A 24307-nucleotide genomic window follows, 5' to 3' on the forward strand; every position below is an offset into this window, starting at 1 on the left:
TATACCCACGTTGATGTCTCAATTAGCTGTGCAGAGTTGCATCTATCAGGGTGTAACATTTATATTAAGTTTTCATGTAATAATTAGATCCCCACAGCAAGGGCTTTAATAAGTAATCATGGTGTAACATTTATATATGATATTTTTATGGATCTGCTGTTCTGATCTTCAAAGGGGGCACGGGTGGCCCAGTCGTCTAAGGCGCCGCGATTCGCTGTGCAGAGTTGCGTCCCTTGGGCACGCCAGAAACCTATGATTGTGGGTTCGAATCCGGGTTCGCCCCGATTATGTTTCTAGGTTTGTCAGCACCATACCCATGCTCATGGGTTTCACCGAAGTGGTAAACGTCTGAGACCTGCATCACTTCGGGCTTTCCTCCCACATTAAGCTGACATGCCGCGGTATAACTGGAATATTGTTAAAAGTGGCGTTAAGCTAAACTCACTCACTCACTCTGATCTTCAAAACCTTCCAAATGGTGTGCTGGTTTTCATGGGGAATTAGTCAGCAAAGAGCCAGAGTCACAAGAGACTAATTACAATTTTATTTACAAGAACAGAATGAACAATATCTTAAATGTAGCTGACGGTGCCACAGAGAGTCGGCACAACCCTCTGGGCTATGGGTGAGAGTGAGTGAGTATGGTTTTACGCCGCTTTTAGCAATATTCCAGTAATATCACGGGGGGGGACACCAGAAATGGGCTTCACACATTGTACCCATGTCGGGAATCAAACCCGGGTCTTCGGCGTGACGAGCGAATGCTTTAACCACTAGGCTACCCGACCGCCCCCTATGGGTGAGAGGTTTCCTTGGTTTGAGTGTCAAACCCCTACTGCCTTACACATCTTGCTTCTTTTTGTATTTAACTAAAATTAGAACAATAAAATGAATATGATTGGTTGTTGATACACAATGGGGTGTGCCCTACGGTTAATGAATGGCTAGACAGAGGGGAATACTTAATCCTGGTGGACTGGCATTTTAAAATTTTGTTGACATATATTTACTGGGTGCTTGAAAAGAGATTATGATATCACAATAGACAAGCTTGTGTGGGGGCTAAACCTTAATGAGTCTAAATTGAAGTATTTGCTGAATGTTATTCTAATATAGGTGATGACAGATTTACTTAAATAAAATAGTTCAAGGCAACCTATAACACTATGTAGACATAGTTTTTGTCTTATTGAATAGTATGTCTGCGAGATGGGTTCTTGTTACCCTAGGGTAGTATTTATATGAAAGCTGTCACTGAAACTAATATGTTGTATTTGCATTTTCCCTGGATGCTAATATATTTTACTTGTTCTATAATTATATAAAAAATTGTATAATTGTTACACCATGATAACTTGTAAAAGGACTTGCTGTGGATGTAATTATTACATGTGTAAATGTTACAACCTCATACATCCCTAAGGCATTCCAGAAACCTATGATCGTGGCTTCAAGTCCTTTTTTGCCCTTATAATGTTTCGTCAAAGTGACAAACATTTTCGACCACACTCCATGATATCACCAATATGCACAGTTCAAAACGGCATTAAACCAAACTCACTCACTCACTCATAAAGCTGTGATGTCTCCACTGCATCAGTAGTCCGGGTGATTTCAGTAGTGTTTGTTTGTTTGTTTGCTGTTTAACTAAGCGATATTACAGCTATATGATGGAGGTCTGTAAATAATCGAGTCTGACCTGATAATTCAGTGATTGACATCATGAGCATCGATCCATGCAATTGGGATTCGATGACATGCACCAACCAAGTCAGCGAGTCTGACCACCCGATCCCGTTAGTTGCCTCATACGACAAGCATAGTCGCTTTTTACTGCTGGCATGGGTTGCTGATGACCTATTCTACCCCGGATCGTCATGGGCAGTGAAGGTAGTGAAGGCTCTCAAGGCTGAGACAACAAGCAGCACTAACAAGTTTCATTCAAGCTTGAAACCCCACTCACATTGCCAGCTATGATGTGTATTGATCAATCAGTTAATGATCGCCCTAATTACACACTGGCCCAGTTCCACTGAGGGCACTACTTACAGCATCTTGATCTACACTTGATAGTGGATAATAGGCCCTCTTTTAGTCAAACTTGCAATCAGAAAATATTATTGTGTATTTTTTATAAGATTTATTATCAAGTAAGGACTAAAGACACATTCGGAGTGTGATTATGTATGATTTGCCAGCTTTAAGCTCCAATATAACATTTTGATTTTACAATAGAAACTGTGAGGATTATGTTTTGGTTAGAGAAATACATCACTTGTCCCATGAGAATCCTGTGTGTAAATCGTAGTTGGAAGGGGGATTGGGGGATTACTTAATTTTTTCTGTACATCTTTATTTATCATTGTTTGTTCAGATTGCCAATCTCATGATTTAATTGTCTGATTAACCAAATAAAATCAAATATTGTATTTATAGTTTTAAAAAAAACCACCATTATTTAGCTTTGTTTCATTTTTATTTTCTTTAAATCATTACTTTTCAATGGCATTGTTCTGCCAAATGACAGATGTTAAATCTACAAAAACACTCAATCATAGAAGGATTAATATTAGTATTTCAACCTGTGGTCTTTCTGCTATGTTGTAAAGTTATTATTGTGGGAAACTTCAGGGTATGTCTACTCACTGACTCACAGACTCACTGACTCACAGACTCACTGACTCACTGACTCACTGACTCACCGACTCACCGACTCATTCACTCACTCACTCACTCACTCACAGACCTCCTGACTCACTCACTCACTCACTCATAGACTCACTCACTCACAGACTCACTCACTCACTCACTCACTCACTCACTCACTCACTCACTCACAGACTGACAGATGTTAAATCTACAAAAACACTCAATCATAGAAGGATTAATATTAGTATTTCAACCTGTGGCCTTTCTGCTATGTTGTAAAGTTATAATTGTGGGAAACTTCAGGGTACGTCTACTCACTGACTCACCGACTCACAGACTCACTCACTCACTAACTCAGACTCACAGACTCACTGACTCACCGACTCATTCACTCACTCACTCACTCACTGACAGACTCACAGACTCACTCACTCACTCACTCACTCACTCACAGACTCACTCACTCACTCACTCTATCACTCTATCACTCTTTCACTCATTCACTCACTCACTCACTCACAGACTCACTGACTCACATACTCACTCACTCACTGACTCACTGACTCACAGACTCACTGACTCACTGACTCACAGACTCACTGACTCATAGACACTCACTGACTCACTGACTCACTGACTCACAGGCTCACGGACACTGACTCACTCAGTCACTGACTCACTCAGTCACTCACTCACTAGCTCACTAGTTCACTCACTCACTCACTCACTCACTCACTCATTGACAAGAGGGAATTCCATCACATTAAATACAGCTCTCCTTTTTACTGATGCCTGATATTATCAAGTTCATCACTGGCACCGGTTCATAAAGGAAATATATGAGAGTATCATGTTGTCTTTTATTGATCACATGACGGTCAACAAATGGACAGTGGACGTAAGCGGCCACATCCGCAACAAATGGCCACAATTTCCTGTATCATATAACGTCACAATGTTTGTATTTGAAGTGATGTTCGAAATGAAAGGTGAGGCTTTCGAGTGTCACATATAACAAAGGCTTGGAGGGGACAAATAGATGGTTTTCTACAAAACTGGATTAGTGTGAATTGTCAAGTACAGCGATATGACAGATATTAACTGCTGTTTTCATAGTGTGATCTATTAAGGGGGCCAATCACTGCTCTAATGGCACTGGTGATAGATGATACTAAAAGCAATACTGCCTGGATGAACACAGTATGTATTTGTGTCGAATGACATGTGACGGCTTCTTGGCCAAAGATTATAGCAAAAATCATTGCGTTGTATTTTTTTATTATTGTGTGACATGTTGATGATAAATGATATGACTGTGTGAGTTATTTTCATTCGATTCAACAGTAAGATTGCACTCAGCAATATTCCAGCTGATGTCTGTAAATAATCAAGTCTGGACCAGACAATCCAGTGATTAATATGAGCATCGATCCACGCAATTGGGACTGATGACATGCATCAACCAAGTCAGCGAGCCTGACCACCCGATCCCGTTAGTCGCCTTTTACGACAAGCATAGACGCCTTTTACGGCAAGCATGGGATGCTGAAGACCTATTCTATCCCGGAATCTTCATGGGTCTCAACAGTAAGAGACCGCCTCCGTGGTCTTGTGGTAGAGCGTCCGCCCGGAGAGCGGAAGGTCCAGGGTTCAATCCCGGGCCGCGTCATACAAAAAGACGTTAAAAGATTGTACTTGTTGTTACCCTGTCTGGCGCTCGGCATTAAGGGGCTAAAACAAGGACTGGTCGGCTCGAAGTCAGTATACTGTGTCTGAGTGGGGTATTCATGTTAAACTGCGGCATGGTATCTCAGTGAGCTAGCACTATAAATCGGCATCAGTCCGGACTAGTACAAGCAGCCACACACACATACACGTGCATGCACGTCGCTATATAAGTGCAATAATCTTGGACGCGACGTTAAACCCAATTTCACCTCACCTCACCTCAACAGTAAGAAATATTACAAATGGGCATTTGGCTGACTGAGTGTCATCAAACACCAGACTCCATTATTCAAAGCTGGAATATAGCTGACTGTGGCGTAAAACAACATTCATTCATACACAGAGTGGTCAGTTAGGTAGTTGGGGTGTTGAGAAATGTCTCATGGCAGTCAAGTCCCAGAAGAGTCCATTTCAGTCCCAGATCGGTCCCAAATCAGTCCCAGATCAGTGTGCGCGTGCATGGAATCTTCCAGCTCTGTGATGGCAGACTCTAAAAAAGCACATCGGGATGTACAATCCTGTGATTGATATTATGAGCAATCAACACAGTCACTGTGTATGACCACCAACCATTTAGTCGCCTCCTGTGACAAGCATCAGTTGCTATGGACCATTTCCACAACAAATACACAAAGGTTATATAGAGTTCATGCTCAGTGCCAATATCGGCAGACATGCTGATATACATTGGAAGCCTATCACTGACCATGTCAGTCAGATGGAGTTGACATGAGAGCACATGGGACCTTGTCAGGCAACTGGTGCCGGCTTCATCAGGGAGGTCGTGTTGGACGTTCTATGGGAGACCCTGGGGATGCTGGCCTCACAACTAATTACATTTATACAAATGGCGGCATTTTCTAATAATTGTATTCTATTTTCTGGTCCAGTGCAGTGGTAGTGGCGACTTGTCACCTTCTTGCACTGAAATTGGGTCATACACCAGTTCAGAATTGTATTAGTACCTTTATATCTGTGTGTAATTTAAATTGTATAAGTATATCTGTGTGTAGTTCATATTGTATAAGTAAATTTGTGTGTAATTCATATTGAACACTTTCTTCGAAAATTAATGCTTTCAAAAATTGTACTGACCAATTTTATTTCTGCTTTAGCAGATTTGATAAAATAGTCCTTTTTTTATTTCTTATGTGTGTCACATTCTATATGAAACATGTACATAGATGATAATAACTGTTAGTTAATAGCACATATGTATATTTCCTGTCAGTGGAATATTGGTGGTGGTGCGTAGTCCTGTGTGCAGCGCTCAGGTCACAAATTAGGTGAAGTTTGTCTCAGATGGTATGGAGGATACAGGGTAGGAGGGGGCAGCACCCTCAGTAAAGGAAGACAGACAAAATGAACACATTATCATTACAGAACGCACCAAGTCTCTGTGTTTTAAATACTTTGTATATTAGGGAGTACAACGTACCATATATAAACTTTGGCTTAAAAATTATCTTTCCTAATAAATTAAATTGACCAAATTTCTTTTTTGTTTGGTTCTAACTGCTCTAATACTTTAATCAATCTTATACTTTTATTGGGAAAAAGGCATATTCATGTGTGTGGAATCAAAGGAATCAAACCAAAAATAAATATACTTTTAAAACTACTTAAAAACATATATTCAATCGAGAAATTTATTGCTATGAAAAAGGATGACAAAAATAACTTTAACAAAAAATGGTCACTTTTGTTCTCAGCATTTGATTCTTAGCTCTCTGTTGATACATGCTATGTTTGAGTCTGATTGTGTGTTGCAACCTTTTTGGTTTAAAATGTGAAAATGTTTGTTTAAAAACTTTAAGATTTTAAGGAGTGTATTGTGTCATTCTATGCAATCAGAAATATGTTTTTGATGGAATAGTGTATTACTCTATAACTCTGAAAACAATTAAAATTAAAGAAGAAAGAAGAAAAGTTCCATATATAATGTAATTGATTGATAATATGCTTCATGTCATATTCCTTTGCTTGTACTTTGTCACTGGTAATACTTTCATTGGAAGGGGCATGGTTGCACGTTTGCACAACTCGAGGTCCCAGAATAAGATAGAGAGATGAATTGAATTCTTGAAATATTCGTAAGGGCCATCACTGGATATTCAGCAGAGACAGCATTCTGGGACTAAAGCATTGATGTAATTGTCCCGTGTGTGTGGACAAGCAGTATTTAACCTAGCCCTGTCGCTATTTGTTCGTGAAATTAGTCTTATATCCCTCTGATAGAGTGATTAGATGTATAAATATGCCTAGATAAATGATTATTAAGTGTGGCACAATGCTAACATTTGAGAACAATCTCGGAGCTGATCAAGATGCAGAGGAGTATGGTGAATGCGTTGGGGTCTCCGCGGCGTGTGTTTAGGGAACACAATGGTGCTTTCCCCCTCAGTAAATCAGGGAGTTGCAGCAAGCAAATTACACAGTGAAAGAGACCAATCAGCTGTAATCATCATCAGCAGCATCGCTGTGCATCAGTTGTCCGCATCATGGGGTTCTGGCTCAGACCGTAGCAGCTAGCTCGCCCAAGATCTATAATTCATGCTTTTAATTATCTGCGATAAAAAAACTGCTGATAAGTTGCACGGAGATGGATGGAGTTGTCATTATTGTAATCAACACTGGCAGTTATGGCTGCGGCTACTTAAGTTTAGGAGTACTGCGGTTGCTTCTCTACAACAACAGCTGTTTCCTGCTACCGTCACAACTACTACTAATAATACTGCTGCTGCTACTACTACTACTACTACTACTACTGCTACTACTAATACTGCTGCTGCTACTACTACTACTACTACTACTGCTACTACTAATACTGCTGCTGCTACTACTACTACTACTACTACTACTAATACTACTACTAATACTGCTGCTGCTGCTACTACTAAAACTACTTTTACTACTAGCTACTGTCACTACTACTACTAATAATACTGCTGCTGCTGCTACTACTAAAACTACTTTTACTACTAGCTACTGTCACTACTACTACTAATAATACTGCTGCTACTACTAAAACTACTTTTACTACTAGCTACTGTCACTACTACTACTACTACTACTACTACTACTACTACTACTACTGCTACTACTAATACTGCTGCTGTTGCTACAACTAAAACTACTTTTACTACTAGCTACTGTCACTACTACTACTACTATTTCTACTGCTACTAATACTACTACTACTACTGCTACTACTAATACTGCTGCTGTTGCTGTTGCTGCTGCCACTACTAAAACTACTTCTACTACTAGCTACTGTCACCACTACTACTAATAGTATTGCTACTGTTGCTGCTTCTACTACAACTACAACTACGTCTACTATTGTTACTACTACTTCTACCACTGCTGCTGTTCACAGCTGCTGCTACTGCTATACTACTACAACTACAACTACAACTACAACAACATTTACTACCAGCTACTGTCACTACTTCTACTACTACTACTACTACTAGCTACTGTCACCACCACTACTCCTACTAGCTACTGTCACCACTACTACTACTACTACTACTGCTGCTGGTTCTACTACTACTACAATCTCATTAAAATCATATCTTAGTTCTCGCTATGCTAAAAAAAGATCTGAGGACATCCCAATAGGGTTCACGTCAGAACGACCTTTCATCCGACCAATCAGAGCGTCGCTTACCAGATCATGAAAGTGACAATCGGAATGGGATTTCTTATCTTGCAACCTCGAAAACTTTAACAAGGGGTATTCCGAACGATAGTTACGGGCTTGACGACTGAATCCATACAATCTAGACCATCTATTAGCCATTCTAGAATGGGTTTTTTTTCAGGTTTAAATTTTTTTATCAAAAAATGTTTCGAAGCGTAGTCGCCAATTTAAAATTATTGCCTTAAAGCACGAGAAAGCTGCCTTCTGATTGGCTAATGTGGACTTCTTGTCAGTCATTTCATTGGTCGGTCAAAGTTCGTGCAAGGTCGGTCTGAAGTGACCTGTAATGGGATGTCCTCAGATCCTTGTTTAGCGGTAGATTTTAATGAGAATGATTACTACTACTACTACTACTACTACTAGCTACTGTCACCACTACTACTATAATAATGCTACTGCTGCTGGTACTACTACAACTACTACTACAACTACTTCTACCACTGTCACTACCACTTCTACTACTGCTGCTGCTGCGTCAATAGCGGTAATCTGGCCGTTGTTGCTGGAAATAACAGTGAGTTGTGGGATCTACCGATCACTTCACACACGACTTAGCCAAAATGGAGGCAAGGTACGAAAAACTTGGTATATATTACTACTACTGCTATGACTACAACTACCATTGCTGTTACTATCAATACTACCTAAACAGGGAATGGATGGCCCAATGGTGTAGCTTAGATTCATCAGCTTGCTATTCAGAGTTGTGTCCCTTCTTTGTGCCAGGATCAGCTTGTCATTGGCTTCGCTTCAGTTTTGATTCTTGATCTGTCATTCCCTTGCTACTGACTTCAAAGCAGCTTAAACACACTCCAACAAGTCGTTTATTGATTGATGTCAGTACTGGTTAGCATGAGAAGAAGTGTTATGTTTCTCCATCCAATCCCAGCTCCATTCGGACCGCCTCCGTGGTCTAGTGGTAGAGCGTCAGCCCGGAGAGCGGAAGGTCTGGGGTTCGATCCCCGGCCGCGTCATACCAAAATACTTTAAAAGATGGTACTTGTTGTTACCCTGTCTGGCGCTCGGCATTAAGGGGCTAAAACAAGGACTGGTCGGCTCGGAGTCAGTATACTGTGTCTGAGTGGGGTATTCATGTTAAACTGCGGCATGGTATCTCAGTGAGATAGCACTATAAATCGGCATCAGTCCGGACTAGTACAAGCAGCCACACAAACACACACACGTACATGCACGTTGCTATATAAGTGCAATAATCTTGGACGCGACATTAAACCCCATTTCACCTCACCTCACCTGCTCCATTCTCCGTCCTCTGAAGCCATCTTTTCTTTATTATACTTTGATCACAGATTTGCATGGTAAGATGATGAAAAAGTTCCCACACTGACGCTGCAAGTTCCGAATCAAAAGTTCATGCTTCAAGTAGTCAATAACACCTGATGCTTGTCGTAAGAGGCAACTAACGACATCGGGTGGTCAGGTTCGCTGACTTGGTTGATGCATATCATTGATCCCAATTGCATGGATCGATGTTCATGATGTCAATCACTGGATTGACTGGTCCAGACTTGATTATTTACAGACTGACGTAATATACCTGGAATATTGCTGAGTGCGGCGTTAAACAACAAACAAACAATAACACCTGCAAATCTGGAAGAAATTGAGTTTCATTTCCTAATTGTAGTCATGTCTATATTCATTTTGGACTTATGAACCTCCAGTAACGTCATTCCATTGTTCTTGTAGGTCGCTCTTTTCCCGTAATGTCCTTACGCCCAATTTATCCAGGATATTCTTGATAATGTCCCTCTGGACCGGGATCTGTTCTATGTTCCACTGTCAGCAAATATTCTGCACAATGTTCCTAAGTATTTTTTTTACATGCAAGCTCTTCAGAATAGGAACATTTTACAGAATATCCTGTGGGACAGGTGACCATATTAAAGCCCTACCGAATGAAAATAAACATGTTTTCAAAATTTATTACTGGAGCAAAGTTTGGAGACATTTTTTCTTGTGATGTTCATAATTTTCAGGTAATATTGAAATTGAACATGATTGTTCGAACTTTTGCTGAAGTCAGCTCGACATCCTCCTAGGTTTTCGTCTCCTTTGTAAACGTTTCACATTTTAGTTACGATTATGTTTCAAAAGTTCCTGTGGATGTCAAAACGTTTTTGTAAAGATTATCCAGCTTGTGTCGAGATATGCGAAATTAGCATCAAGTTTCCGAATGGCCGATTCTAACTTTAATGTTTTGATGCATTGTAAGTTCGTAATTCACCATGAAAGATATGGAAAATATCAACAAATGAATCATAAAATAGAAGTTTTGTAAAAATATTGCAACTTCCATTTAGATCTAGTCAATTTGAGAAAATAACAGAACTTACATCAAAGACCGATATTTCTCATACAGTCAACTCTAGCATAGTTTGGGATTTTCAACATTTTATTTGGCTGCACCTTTCAGTCCTCAATCCCGCCTGTATTCGTTGCCTTCTGGGTACAGGAAGTAGTGATGCCCGTTGGTAATTTGAGGGTTTGGTGACATCACAACTGTGTTCTCTGCAACTCTCTCTCTATGCAAAGTTTAGTCAGATAAATATATGTTTTCTTAACATTAATATTTCAAAGACTATGGAATATCACCTAAAATAATTGAAAAAGTAAAGTCAACATTCTTATAAATATACAATTGACAAACATTTCTATGAATTTTACTCTATCTATAAAATTTTATCCTCGATATATCTCTTCTGTTCTGCTGTAAAACAAATCTGTATTAAACACAAGAAAATATGGGCTATTGTGTAGATTTTTTCGGCCTTACTTGCAGATTGATTTAGAAGATGTTCAGGGGGTGCTTATTGAAAAAGGGCGCTGGGTTTGGAGATTTCTAATGACTTCTAAGATGTAAAAGCAAGTAGCTTTCAAGTTAATAATTTGCATTAATCAATGCAATTTGCGGCAATTTTGAAGCCATTCACAAAAAATGTCCACACTTTACTGGCACCGTGACGACAAATATCAAAAGTCTTGGTTTGTTGAGATCGCAGGAAGACAGCTAATTAAGGAGTGACATCAATATGTTTTGCCTTTGTGGAGGTATAAACAAATTTACACAAAATGTGCATGCTGGTTTAAATGCTTAAACATATTGACGTCATTTCTTATCAATATAATAAGCCAGCAATAATAACTTCACAGACTGCTCATGTGATCATGAACACAAAACACTGCAGACAACAAATAATACAACATCACTGACATATTCAGCTCAATACTGCACCCCAAGCCCCATCCACCCTATTCAGCCAATCAGGAAGCAGTATTCTGCTAGTAGGCGTGACCTATTTATTTTGGTTTATGGAAATATAAAAGCAAAAACAATTGCAAGGTTAGCCAAGCACATGCCAAGGAATTGCTGAGTTTTAGTGCAGTCTGTGATTATATTTGTTTCAAGTCATGGATCCGTGGGAAGAAAATTTATACACACTCTCAGGCCATGAGCTCATCTTCAGAGTATTTTATCCCAACATCAATTGCCAACTGTTACTAGTGAAAAGGCAAATGATTTGGATTCACACAACAAAACATACTGCTATTACACATTGTTCTGGAAATGTCATATAGGACATCCATCATTCAATGACTTTTCTCTGATATCTGGTTGCAAACCAGTCAGTCTCATCAATATGCATGAAGACAGTTAGAAGAGGACCATGCAGATAAGTGTAATGATACCCCCTCTGTAGCCTCGTTGTGAGATAGTAACCTTGGGGCAAGGGAGATAACTTGGGGTAATTGCCATGCTAGGGTTAGTGTTTTGTTTTTTTTGTAAGATTTTAGTTTTATTAATCATTGTCCTTGATTACAAGTGTTTGAATTTAGTTGCAATATGTAAACCATTGTAGGATATCATTCATGCTCAGAGCTGTGACCTTGTGTAAGGGAGATAACTTGGGGTAATTGTCATGCTAGGGTTAGTGTTTTTTTAATTTTGTTAAGATTTTAGGTTTATTAATCATTGTCCTTGATTACAAGTGTTTGAATTTAGTTGCAATATGTAAACCATTGTAGGATATCATTCATGCTCAGAGCTGTGACCTTGTGTAAGGGAGATAACTTGGGGTAATTGTCATGCTAGGGTTAGTGTTTTTTTAATTTTGTTAAGATTTTAGGTTTATTAATCATTGTCCTTGATTACAAGTGTTTGAATTGTAGTTGCAATATGTAAACCATTGTAGGATATCATTCATGCTCCGAGGTGTGACCTTGGTGTAAGGGAGATAACTGGACATTATACTTAAGCAGTTTGGTTATTTGTAACAGATTTGTCAATGCTGTGCCTTGTTATTTTGATATATATTATCAGCTGCAATACTCCTGCAGTTAAGGTTTTTTATCTTTAGCTATTATATCGACATTTCGTTAAAACTCACTGTTTTTGTTTTTGCCATTTTGCCATTGATTGGATTGTAAGGCGGATGCCATCCATCTGCATTGTTTATAGTTTTCATATCTTCTCCAAAACTTCTAGACGGGATAGACAGTGCCTTCTAGAAAGTGGTCAGACGTAACTCTTATCAGAGGGGTATTCAAAGTATGTGATCGAGACTACCAGTTACCAGAATTCCATTTTGGTGAAAGACGCTTTTTGCGTGAGTGGGTTAGGTTGCTGACTTTGTGTGCTGGCAATAAGGTCCCTCACTCTGAGTGTGTGAGTTCGAAACCAGGATGGGACTTCACCCAATAAAGTACTAGAATTTGTACTTTACTAAGAAAGTGTAATCCCAAATAAACATATATGTATGCATTGAAATAGTATGATAGCATTCCTGACCTAATCAATGATGTTTCAAGTGGGTGTAATTCCTAGAGGTATATCAGTTCAATGTCTTTGAACTTTTCAAACTTTACTGTCTGTGTCAGTGCATTTGAATAGGACTGTGTACTGATGAGGGGAGCGTTTGAACCAGGTGAGCTACATTGTATTTTGGCAACTTTCCACTTCCAGACTTCACCATGATCAAAACGACTTTGCAAGCATGTTGACTAAATCTTGGGTGTTTAATGTCCATTTTGAAAATATATTGACTTGGATTGCCAGCCAAATATTGGAAATTACCGCCATTGTAGTGCTGATTTCATTGTGCATGCTTCTGCAGTGGGCATAGTATACGTTATTTAGTATATTTGCTGACGTACTCACACTAGGGGCTTGATGGCTCTACTCCACCTTACACTTCAGCAACAAGGAGGCTGGAGCAATCATGGCAATCATTGTATAGTGAAGTCATGGATATGTCAGTGGGATGAATGTCCATACATACCATGCAGCAAGTAGAATCAGGGTTCTTTGAAACCAGGGCTGGGACGAGTCCAAATTTATTACCCGGGTACCCGACCCCCTATTACCCGACCCTACCCGGGTACCCACTGCAGGTCTCAAGAATTGGGAACAAAATGTCTGATTGGGAATTGTTTTTCAGCAGCCCTGGCTGAAACTATTCAGATACATGTATAAAACAATCAGATCATGCGTTCGCTGAAGTTGACTGAAGCATTATCTTGACTCAAACATATACAAGTCAAAAGGAATGTGTGCATCGTCAGAAAGAAATGCAAACATTAGCGACTTGTGGTGTAACCACGTGACTAACCACAGGTCCGGGTAGTACTGTGGGTACCCAGGTCCTACTCAGGACCCACCCGACCCAGGTACCCAAGTTACCCATCCCAACCCTACTTGAAACGCATTTAAATTTAAATCATCATTAAGCTGTTCACTCTTATGCGGCTTTGATTGGGTGATTGTTTGATGGGCCAACAGTCATTACAAAGACAATTACAACCAGAATACTGGGGAATTATCGCTGATTGAACACAGTCATCCCTGTGTAATGTAAGTATGTTTAGATAAGAGCTGTGCAGATCAACACGGGTTTACTAACGTCATCAATGTGCTATTTAGGCAAACATGGTAAGACAGTGTGCGTTAGTGGATGGTCGATATTGATGAGATGATAATTGTTTTGGATGTGGAGTATTTTGATGTTTGTGACAATTGCAACAAATATTATCTTCATGATCATCATTAGTGGAGGGTAATTCAAAGTTTGCTAATCGTATCTTTATTGACTGGTTGTTGGTAATGAGCAGGTGTTGGTAGTAATGATTCTCCCACTCAACATCTGTAGGAATGTCCTAATTGTGTTCGATAACATCACCAGATAACAATACTATACCATGACAGAAATTCTGAACATGACTTACCGTATTCAACGTAATAAGCGCCCAGGACGCTCACAAAATTAGAAATCGGGAACTCTTATTAGAATAACGTTTTTGTGGGAAAAAAAACAGAGTTGAAAGATCGTAAATTTCATGGTTTATGCTGACAGCCTGAAATGATACAAAAGAAAAGTCTGTGTGTATTATACACGACAGATATATTTTTCCAGAATTTAATTACCCATAATTAAGTGCCTATTATACACAAATAAATAAGTCATGTGTACACTGATCAATTGGAAGGGGCGCTAACTGGGATTTTTCACTAGCCAATATATTAGCAAATATCACTGTGGGCCCTTATTAGAGCTGGTTGCTTATTACGTCAAATATGGTATTAATTATATTCTTTTGTTTTAATAAATAATACTTCTACAGGTTTTTTGGGGTCTTGGTTTCTCATTTCTAGGTTGACTTTCATCAGTATCAAATTGGGCAATTTGGGTAAGATAAAGTGTAGATATTCTATTGGGCTGGAAAGATGTGCATAATTTTCAGAAATACCCCCTTGTTCTACCTATGTGATGTGGCAAGTAGGGGCTCTGGTTAGCAAGGACAATGACACTTCTGGGCCGTGAAATAGCTCAGTGGTTTAAGCATTTGCTTGTCACACCTAAGGCTCATGTTTATGACCTCACTTGGTGCAGGGGCGATGGGGTAGCTTCGTGGTTAAGTGTTAGCTCGTCACGCCGTTCAATTCCCCAAATGTGTACAATGTGTGAAGACCATTTTCTAGTGTCCCAAGCCGTGATATTGCTGGAATATTGCTAAAAGCGGCGTAAAACCTCACTCACTCACTCACTCACTCACTCACTCACTCACTCACTCACTCACTCACTCACTCACTCACTCAAGTGTATGCCATTAATCTTCAACATGTACAATAGGGTTTTGACAGTGCAATCATGCTTTGTGCAAATACAGTGCCAAAAATGGTCTACCTATGCCAGTCCTTCTGTAGACATGGCACAGCCATGTTGTTAGAATGGCCATTACTAATTGTAAAGCTTCCTGACTCACAGCTGTACAGCTTCCCGTGTTGTCATGGTAACCAGACACGATAATCTGGTGACTGATGTATCTCGCTATATCTTTGTTTTTTAATGGGACAATGAACCTGTGCATATTTTTTGTCTCAGAAATGACATCCTGTAAATACTTTGCCATAAGTGGATCCTTCATGAGAGGGGAACCAGGGACTCCTGACTGAGAGAGGATTTTATATTTTGGACCCATCCCTTTGAAAAATGTTGGATTCACCCTTGTTTGCTAAGATTTCCTTTGGCATTTAAAGCAAAAATTTGTGGAATTAAATTGAGAAACTACCAGGTAACCTTGGAACTCACAAAGTACATTCTGACTTAATAAAACTACTTAATCGACATCAGTAATTGGGTATTACTTGATATTACTTTGCCAGGGACCCCCATGGGGGGAAATTGAAACCATGCCAGCAGGACGAGCAAACGCTTTAACCGATAGGCTACGATGACGCCCCTCAGTTCTTCACAGCTCCTTGTAGTGAAGCCAACCATGAAGCTCCTTACAGTGTTTGCCGCCTATCTGGTTTCATGTGTGGATAGTGAGAGGAAGTTGTATCATAGGTGATGTGGTGGAGTTTTTGTTTTTTGTTGAAAATGGCCTGTTTGATGTTTCCCCGAGGTCTGACAGGTAGAAGTGCCCCCCCCACACCTTTTGACAGCTGGTTGAATGCTTGATTACAACACTTTCTGAAAATCAATCCCAGAGGGATTTGTCCCTCAAGCAGGTGTGAAAAGGAGGTAAAAAATTGATCAAGTAAGCGAGCTATTTCACATTAGATTTTTCATCTGTCAGGCAATACATGCTGTGATGATTAAAGGCGTGAATTTAACACTGTTTTTGATTCTTTTAAAGGACATTAGAAGTTTCATCATTAATTATTGTAAGGTCTGGATATATGATTGGCCCGTCAGCTCATTACCCTTACTTGGCAGTCGTCCTGTGCAACATTTTGATGTCATTCTGTTGTATACTCCCCAGGGAGTTGAGAATAATAACTGGAATGCATATGGATCCGCTGGTCAGGGAATGTGTATATATATTTGCACTCTGACAATAATATGCTGAGTGTCAAAAGGCAGGCGACACTCGCTTAATTGCTGCACAAATGTAGATGATACTGAGTTGTATCAGTAGGTGGTACAGAGTTGTATCAGTAGGTGGTACAGAGTTGTATCAGTAGGTGGTACAGAGTTGAATCAGTAGGTGGTACAGAGTTGTATCAGTAGGTGATACAGAGTCGTATCAGTAGGTGATACAGTCATATCAGTAAGTGATACAGTCGTATCAGTAGGGGATACAGAGTCGTATCAGTAGGTGATACAGAGTCGTATCAGTAGGTGATACAGAGTCGTATCAGTAGGTGATACAGAGTCGTATCAGTAGGTGATACAGTCATATCAGTAAGTGATACAGTCGTATCAGTAGGTGATACAGTCGTATCAGTAGGTGGTACAGAGTTGTATCAGTAGGTGTTACAGAGTTGTATCAGTAGGTGTTACAGAGTTGTATCAGTAGGTGATACAGAGTCGTATCAGTAGGTGATACAAAGTCATATCAGTAAGTGATACAGTCGTATCAGTCGGTGATACAGTCGTATCAGTAAGTGATACAGTCGTATCAGTAGGTGATACAGAGTCGTATCAGTAGGTGATACAGAGTCGTATCAGTAGGTGATACAGTCGTATCAGTAGGTGATACAGTCGTATCAGTAGGTGATACAGAGTCGTATCAGTAGGAGTTACAGACTCAGAAGGTGACATCAGTATTGCATGAAAGTATGGAGTCTTGATCAGACCTTGACTGTGAATTATATATGGCTTCTTCTCCGGTATTAGCATGTGAGTTATGTTTGACATAAGGTGGAGTGAGAACATATATAATTCATGGAATGGAAGATGATTCCTGGTGGCATGTGGAAATTACTGCACCAGCAGCCATGTCGGGAGTCTATGGCTGTATGAGCAATAGAAATTAGTCAAAGAATCATTGTATGTTCAAGCACCCTTCTGTACCTAGAAAACTCTATTTCTTAATTTTTCCCACCAATTAATTTCATTATGTGTATCATCATATCTGAAATTGCAGTAGCAGTTATATTTATTGCTGGAAGCAAGAAAGCAAGAAAGCAAGAATTATTTTGCATCAGGCATTGATATAACGATTGTCTTGTAGAGCTTCAGACAGTATCCAGTGTCTGTGTGTGGGGTTCAACCAGTAGCAGCTTTACTATGGGTTTGAAAAAAACCCTGCAACATTTACTAAAATAATATAAAAATAAATATCTCTGTTTAATGTGGTTTTGGATGCTTACGAAACATTTGTAGTTTTCTCGCTAATCACAAGAACAACAGTAAAACATCTCAATCCATGGGCGGATACAAAGGGGGGATGCGGGGGTGCGGACCCCCCCTTTTTATTTCGAAAAAAATCTTTATTTCTGTATAAATTACCACCAAAGACAATAAATAGATCTTAATTGTGCACCCCCTCTTTTAAAAAAAGCTGTATCCGCCCATGCAATCATATAAAAGAAAACTTCACATCAAACCATCACCTGAATATTTACAATGCCTGTGTGACGCCATACCCCTAGTTATAAACATGGCCGTCTGAAAACATTTGATGTCCGAAAACATATGATTTAAAGACAATAAAAACACCCGAACTATGACCTAAGGCCAGACCAATTCATTTATATTTCAGATATTCTGATCATTTTGTTTGAAGGAAGGAGTAAAATATTTAAAAAATCATGACGGAAGATTTGTAAACAATTCTGGCACCGCATGGATGTTTGATAGAGTGTTTTCTCTTGTTTCAGCCGGAGTATTACTATGACAAAGGCATTGCTGCTGTCTTGACGACAAGAGTTGCTGATGCTGTGTCAGGTGAGTGGATGTTTACCTGTCCTTCATCCTGCCTGGTGATCCATATACACACCAGCCTCCTAACTAGACCACTTTCCTAGATGTACACCACATTCTTCCATATACGAGGGGTGGTTGATAAATTCTAAGCTTCACAAAGAACATCTTCCCGAGGCAAGGGAGTTAACTCACTATAAAAGTTCAGTTTCCACCCTTGCAGAACTAGGCTGGAATTCCGGAGTTGGCTTGACTAATGAGACTATGCATAGTCCAATCAAAATCGCGTAACGAAATAGCAAGATGGATTTCAACGTGCAAATTTCGGTCGACTGCAGGATTTGCACTGGGCATTTAGATATTTTGCAGATGTTTTCATGTTTTTGATCAAGGTGCTCAAGTGATTTGATGCACTCTACAGGGTAAGATCTGTTTTATTACAATATAGATCTTGATTATTGATCAGATTGTGTTGACTGATGCCGCCATTTTGATTGAAGCAAATGCAAGTGATATGGTTCTGATTAATCAGAAAGATGCACATAGAAAGATTTGACCTAAAGACCATATAATGATTTCGTTTTCAAGATAATCCCATTCCACATTTGTACGCTTTTGCCAACACTGTTGGAGGGATTTTATCCCAGTTTCGTATGAGTGCTTCTCTTGGCTTTCCAAAATGTTCTCCACAGCTACTATAATGTAATTGCCACAAAAGACCAGCATGATATGCTACGTGTATTGTCAGGCGTTGTGGAAGAGAGTGACATGATGACACCCTCGGCATCCCGGAACATGGAGGTCTTCTTTGGTGGTGATGTCAAATGCTTCCACTCTTTGATTGTTTTTTGGATTCAAGCTGAAAGTGGTGAACCCAGGTCTCATCCACAGTCACAATTTGTTGCAAGAACCTTTCTGGATCAGCTTCAAACAGAGCTAGATATCACAAGACATGCTGTCCCTGGTGTGTTTGTGATCAAATGTTAAAACCTTGGGAACCATACAAACTGATACTTTTGTCATTGCCAAAGTTTCTGTGATAACGGAATGCACTGTCTCCTGGTAAATACCTACTGAACTGGCAATATGACGTGCAGTCATCCACTGTTCGATCACCACCATATTCTGGATCATTTGTGATGTTGCTGACATCACAGGCCTTCCAGCATGGGTGTGATCTTCAAGGCTCTTCTAACCATGCCTACACTCTACTGCCTACTTCCCTACAGTGGCACAGGAAGCGACAGCCTTACCTAGTGTTATACTCATACAGTAAACTATGTTTATAACGAACACGATTGTTGCGAACTAACGGATATAACAAACTGTTCTTTTGGTCCTGGCCATTTGCCATATACTTTATCCTATAAAGTTGATGGATATAACAAACACACTCATAACGAAATAACGGATATAGCAAACTCACCTTGTGATCCCATGTTTTATTCTGTCAGTGATAATGTTCAAGTGTATGACGAATAGTTAATCCCTGAGCTGACACCAATCTGCCTATCAAAACATCCGCGGGCAAGCGCTGCTGTTCAAAGCGTCAATAAACAATTGAAGGCAATTGATTTACTCTTAAGTACTGACACCTTGTCCTCAAATTACACCCTCAGTTAACAACAGTAACACAGTGATTGAAGTGGATATATTCTGTACATGTACAGTGCACACTTTTGTTATTTATCGAGTAACATGTCACATGACTTGATAAAAGATGTCTGACGGTCAAAATACGTAAAATGAACGACGGATATAACAAATTGAAATGAGGGGTTCCTTTGAGTTTGTTATAACCGTAGTTTACTGTATCTTCACGGATACCCAGCTGCGTCATACCAAAAGACGTTAAAAGATGGTACTTGTTGTTACCCTGTCTGGCGCTCGGCATTAAGGGGTCAACGCAAGGACTGGTCGGCTCGGAGTCAGTATACTGTGTCTGAGTGGGGTATTCATGTTAAACTGCGGCATGGTACGTCAGTGGGCTAGCACTATAAATCGGCATCAGTCCGGACTAGTACAAGCAGCCACACAAACACACACACGTGCATGCACGTCGCTATATAAGTGCAATAATCTTGGACGCGACGTTAAACCCCATTTCACCTCACCTCACCTCTTCATGGATTGCTCTTGGTGATGAACCCCTGTTCTGCAAGTACTTGTTCACTGCACATTCCTCAAGTGTGTCTATTTTCCGAAGGTAAGAGACCACTGCTTATTTTACTGACTTTTCACTATGAAACAATTAGGTCAGTTGACTCAAGTTTTCTGTGGATATACCTCTTTGACATCATGTCATTTCCACAAGAAAAGATTTCACTATTATCACTGTACATGCTCAGAACTTGGAAGAATGATGTTGGTTGAGAAATAGAATCTCACTCTTGTGTCATTATACAACAAATATGTTAACACATGGTGATAAAGTTCATAAGAATGAGTTTCTATATGTAAACAACATGAGCTATTCAAAATGTTGATGGACAAATTCAGGTGAATCAACTCAAACGTTTTTTAGCAGTGACAAACATTATTTGAACTAATTTGTGTAAAATGAGAAAATGTTTCTTTTGTGTCTTGAGACAAATTTCCTTTGAAAATTTAACTGTTGAGAACAAAGAATTATTTGTCAATTCTTCATGTTAACAAAATTAATGTGTCACAATTTGAATGATCAAACCAATCAGTAGCCACATCGGAAGTGAAGCAGATTATGAACAAGGTGAAATTACATCAAGGATATAAAAAAAACATGCTGTTTATCTGGAAATAATTTCTTTAATTGAAGAATTTCCTTTAGCAGATTCAATAATTGAGAGATTGATTTAAGTATCAAAAGACATTTAGATTTAATTCCACTTGTTACAATGTTACTCTGAGCAGCCACTTAGAACGATGGCTTGTGTCATCTTTTCTTATGTGGATGACAGACTAGTATCCTGGTAATGGTCAGGCTGATTCTATTAGAGTCACACAATTTTTGCAACTGTTTGCAATTTCTTTTTGTATTTTTTAAACTCTGAGAGGAAATATTGTCTGTTCCAGACTGGTGACAAAGCTGTGTTCAGAAGTTAAATTTAAGTTTGTTAGTCTAAATATTTAATAAAGTCTTTTTCCTTGTTTTTGTTTTTGTGTAAGATACTTTCTTTTCCGCAAGGTCTACATGACCTACATTCTGAACAATGTTTTTCTTGTTTGTTTGTTGTTTAAAGCTGCACTCAGCAATGTTCCCGCCATATGACGGCAGTCTGTAAATAATTAAATCTGGACCAGATCATCCAGTGATTGACACCATGAGCATTGATCTACACAATTGGGATACAATGACATACATCAACCAAGTCAGCGAGCCTGACCACCCGATCCCGTTAGTCGCCTCTTACGAAGACCAATTCTAACCCGGATCTTCATGCGTGCTAACTGCAAGGCTGAGGATAAAATTTTCCCTTTTGTATGGATGTTCTAGAATCAGGATGAAATTGAAAAAAGGGACATCAATTACAAATAAAAACAAATAATCAAGAATTGAATTATAATGAATTGATGTATAGTTTTATAGAAAATATCAATTCATTTACACAGCTTTGTGTGTCTATTCAGCACATCTTGATTAACTGAATATTTGTGATATTGTCAAGAGCTGTAAGTAATTTGTAATTATTAATATAAGTAAAGCGTCTAAGATTACTAACCCTGTTCTGAAATTCTATCCTTCCTGAAAATCAATATGGAACATATACTACTCAAAAGAAGTTAAAGAACACCTGATTTGTTCATATAACTATTGTTAACCTGTCATGACAATGTTCTTAGGACTATAGGGGCGGTCGGGTAGCCTAGTGGTTAAAGCGTTCGCTCGTCACGCCCAAGACCTGGGTTTGATTCCCAACATGGGTACATTGTGTGAAGCCCATTTCTGGTGTCCTCCGCCGTGATATTGCTGGAATATTGCTAGAAGCAGCGTAAAACCATACTCACTCACTCACTCATAGGACTATAGTTGATATGGCATCAATAGAAATTACAAGAACACCCGATTCTTTCATGGCACATTAACTATAGCAATCAGGTGTTCCTTAGCTTTTTTTTAGTTGCATAAAGATTCCTGTTTTATAAATTACTATTACTATTATATTTATTTACAGATTATTTATCTTAACATTATATGGTGGGTCCACCAGTCGTCTCGAAAGCTATAGAATCTTTTGAAAACTGATAAGTGTCTAAAGCCACATCAATTAGTAATTTCTTTTATGACGGTATCATGAATGTCAATCTATACTGGGATATGATGACATGCTTAAACCAAGTCAGCGAGCCTGACCACCTGATCCCATTAGTCGCCTCTTATGACAAGGATGGGTTGATGAAGACTTCTAAAGCCACATCAATTAGTATTTTTTTTATAAAGAATCCAGCACTGAATATGGCAAATGTTAAAAATGATATTAAGTTAGTGTTTAATTGACAATATGGTTCAATTTAACATCTTTTTGCTATAATATTTTACAATTTCTTTCAGAAATTCGACCCCACATCCCCGACATCATGATCTATTTATTAGTTTACCTTCTCATGACATACTGAACTAAAAAATCTGTAAAAATGATTTTATGACATTGGCCTGGACTATTTGAAAGCATACACTGAAGATATGTAAGTACATCCTCCCTTGTCTATCTTGCAGAGTTGAATGACACAATAACAAGGTACAGTGCAACGGTGGCCAATTCTATATCTGGACTCAAGTTCCCGTCTCAGCAGGTGAGACCAACCTACTCCACCTACTTGGAAATCGTAAATGGCAGCCATCTTAAAAGTGCCATGTTCGTCATCACTTAGCCAATCATTCTTGTATCTGTATGTGATTTCAACAACAGTGTGTGTATGCCTGTCTAGTGGAATCTAGTAAAACAAGATATTGCTTTGAAAATACTATGGGACATCATAAAATATCAATTATTCCTCACAGGAAAGGTTAAGTAGGACATTTTTAACATGGATGCTTAATCAACACTTAGGGACTGGCCATTGATTATTTTATTTGGGGTGGGGGTGTCTAGGGGAGGGTCATACAAAATATTACACTTATTTGGGGAGGGTCATGAAATAATGTACAAGGACATGTGGAGGGTCATCCAAAAATAAGGGCAATTAGGGGAGGGTCATTAGTTTTGGTACATTTGTGAATCAAAAAACTCTGACCCACTCTAATAAATGACAGGTCCCCTAGTATTGTCTTATAGCTTAATGCTCAGTGATAACTCTCTATTCGATTAGGTAATAACACATACGCCTGATACTCATATTTTGGTTTGGTTTGTTGTTTAACGCTGCACTCAACAATATTCCAACTATATGACGGCGGTCTGTAAATAAACTGGTCTGGACCAGACAATCCAGTGATTGACATCATGAGCATCGATCCACACAATTGGGATACGATGACATGCATCAACCAAGTCAGCCAGCCTGACCACCCGATTTGACCCGATTAGTCGCCTCTTACGACTAGCATAGTCACTTTTTACAGCAGGTATCGGTTGCTGAAGACCTATTCTACCCCGGATATTCACGGGTCTGATACTCAATGATAACTGTGTTTATGATAGGTAATACGACATGCATACATAGACGCCTGATCCAAGTCCCTAAGTGATCACGTCATTGCATTCAGTGACTTCGACTTAGTTTCTCGCAGCAGACAGTTTTAGATTTAGACCAATGTTTTTATATTCGGCTAAGTCAATTTTCAGAAACTTTATTTTTTTAAGTCAAAATTAAGTCATTTAATAATAAGCCCCTGAGCCCCGGGGCCTCATAACCTCTATCCAAGGGACTGACCATTTGATATTCTGGGGGTGGGCCTGGGTATTGAGATTACCGGTAGATAGATTTTTAGCTTCTGCTTCAAAACCAGATATTTTTTCATGTAAGACTATAATTCTGAATTGTTTTTAAAAAAACACCTTTCAACAATGTAATTTTTGTAAAAGCTAATTTCTTTTTTTTCAACAGCATAATTATTTTTTTCAAATCGCAGGCCTGC

At 39.1% G+C, this 24307-nt stretch overlaps 1 protein-coding gene across 1 annotated transcript in view; it reads left to right on the forward strand.

Moving 5' to 3' along the window:
* LOC124139391 (prominin-1-like) overlaps window positions 1-24307 on the forward strand; it is a 132003-nt gene that overhangs the window by 83548 nt on the left and 24148 nt on the right. The window contains exons 10-11 of the mRNA XM_046506425.2: window positions 18210-18276; window positions 22946-23022. Coding sequence (XP_046362381.2) covers window positions 18210-18276; window positions 22946-23022 — 144 coding nt within the window. The remainder of the gene's footprint in view (window positions 1-18209; window positions 18277-22945; window positions 23023-24307) is intronic.

This window comes from Haliotis rufescens, unplaced genomic scaffold (genome assembly GCF_023055435.1).
Source record: "Haliotis rufescens isolate VD_foot unplaced genomic scaffold, xgHalRufe1.0.p SCAF_27, whole genome shotgun sequence".
Classification (NCBI taxonomy): domain Eukaryota; kingdom Metazoa; phylum Mollusca; class Gastropoda; order Lepetellida; family Haliotidae; genus Haliotis; species Haliotis rufescens.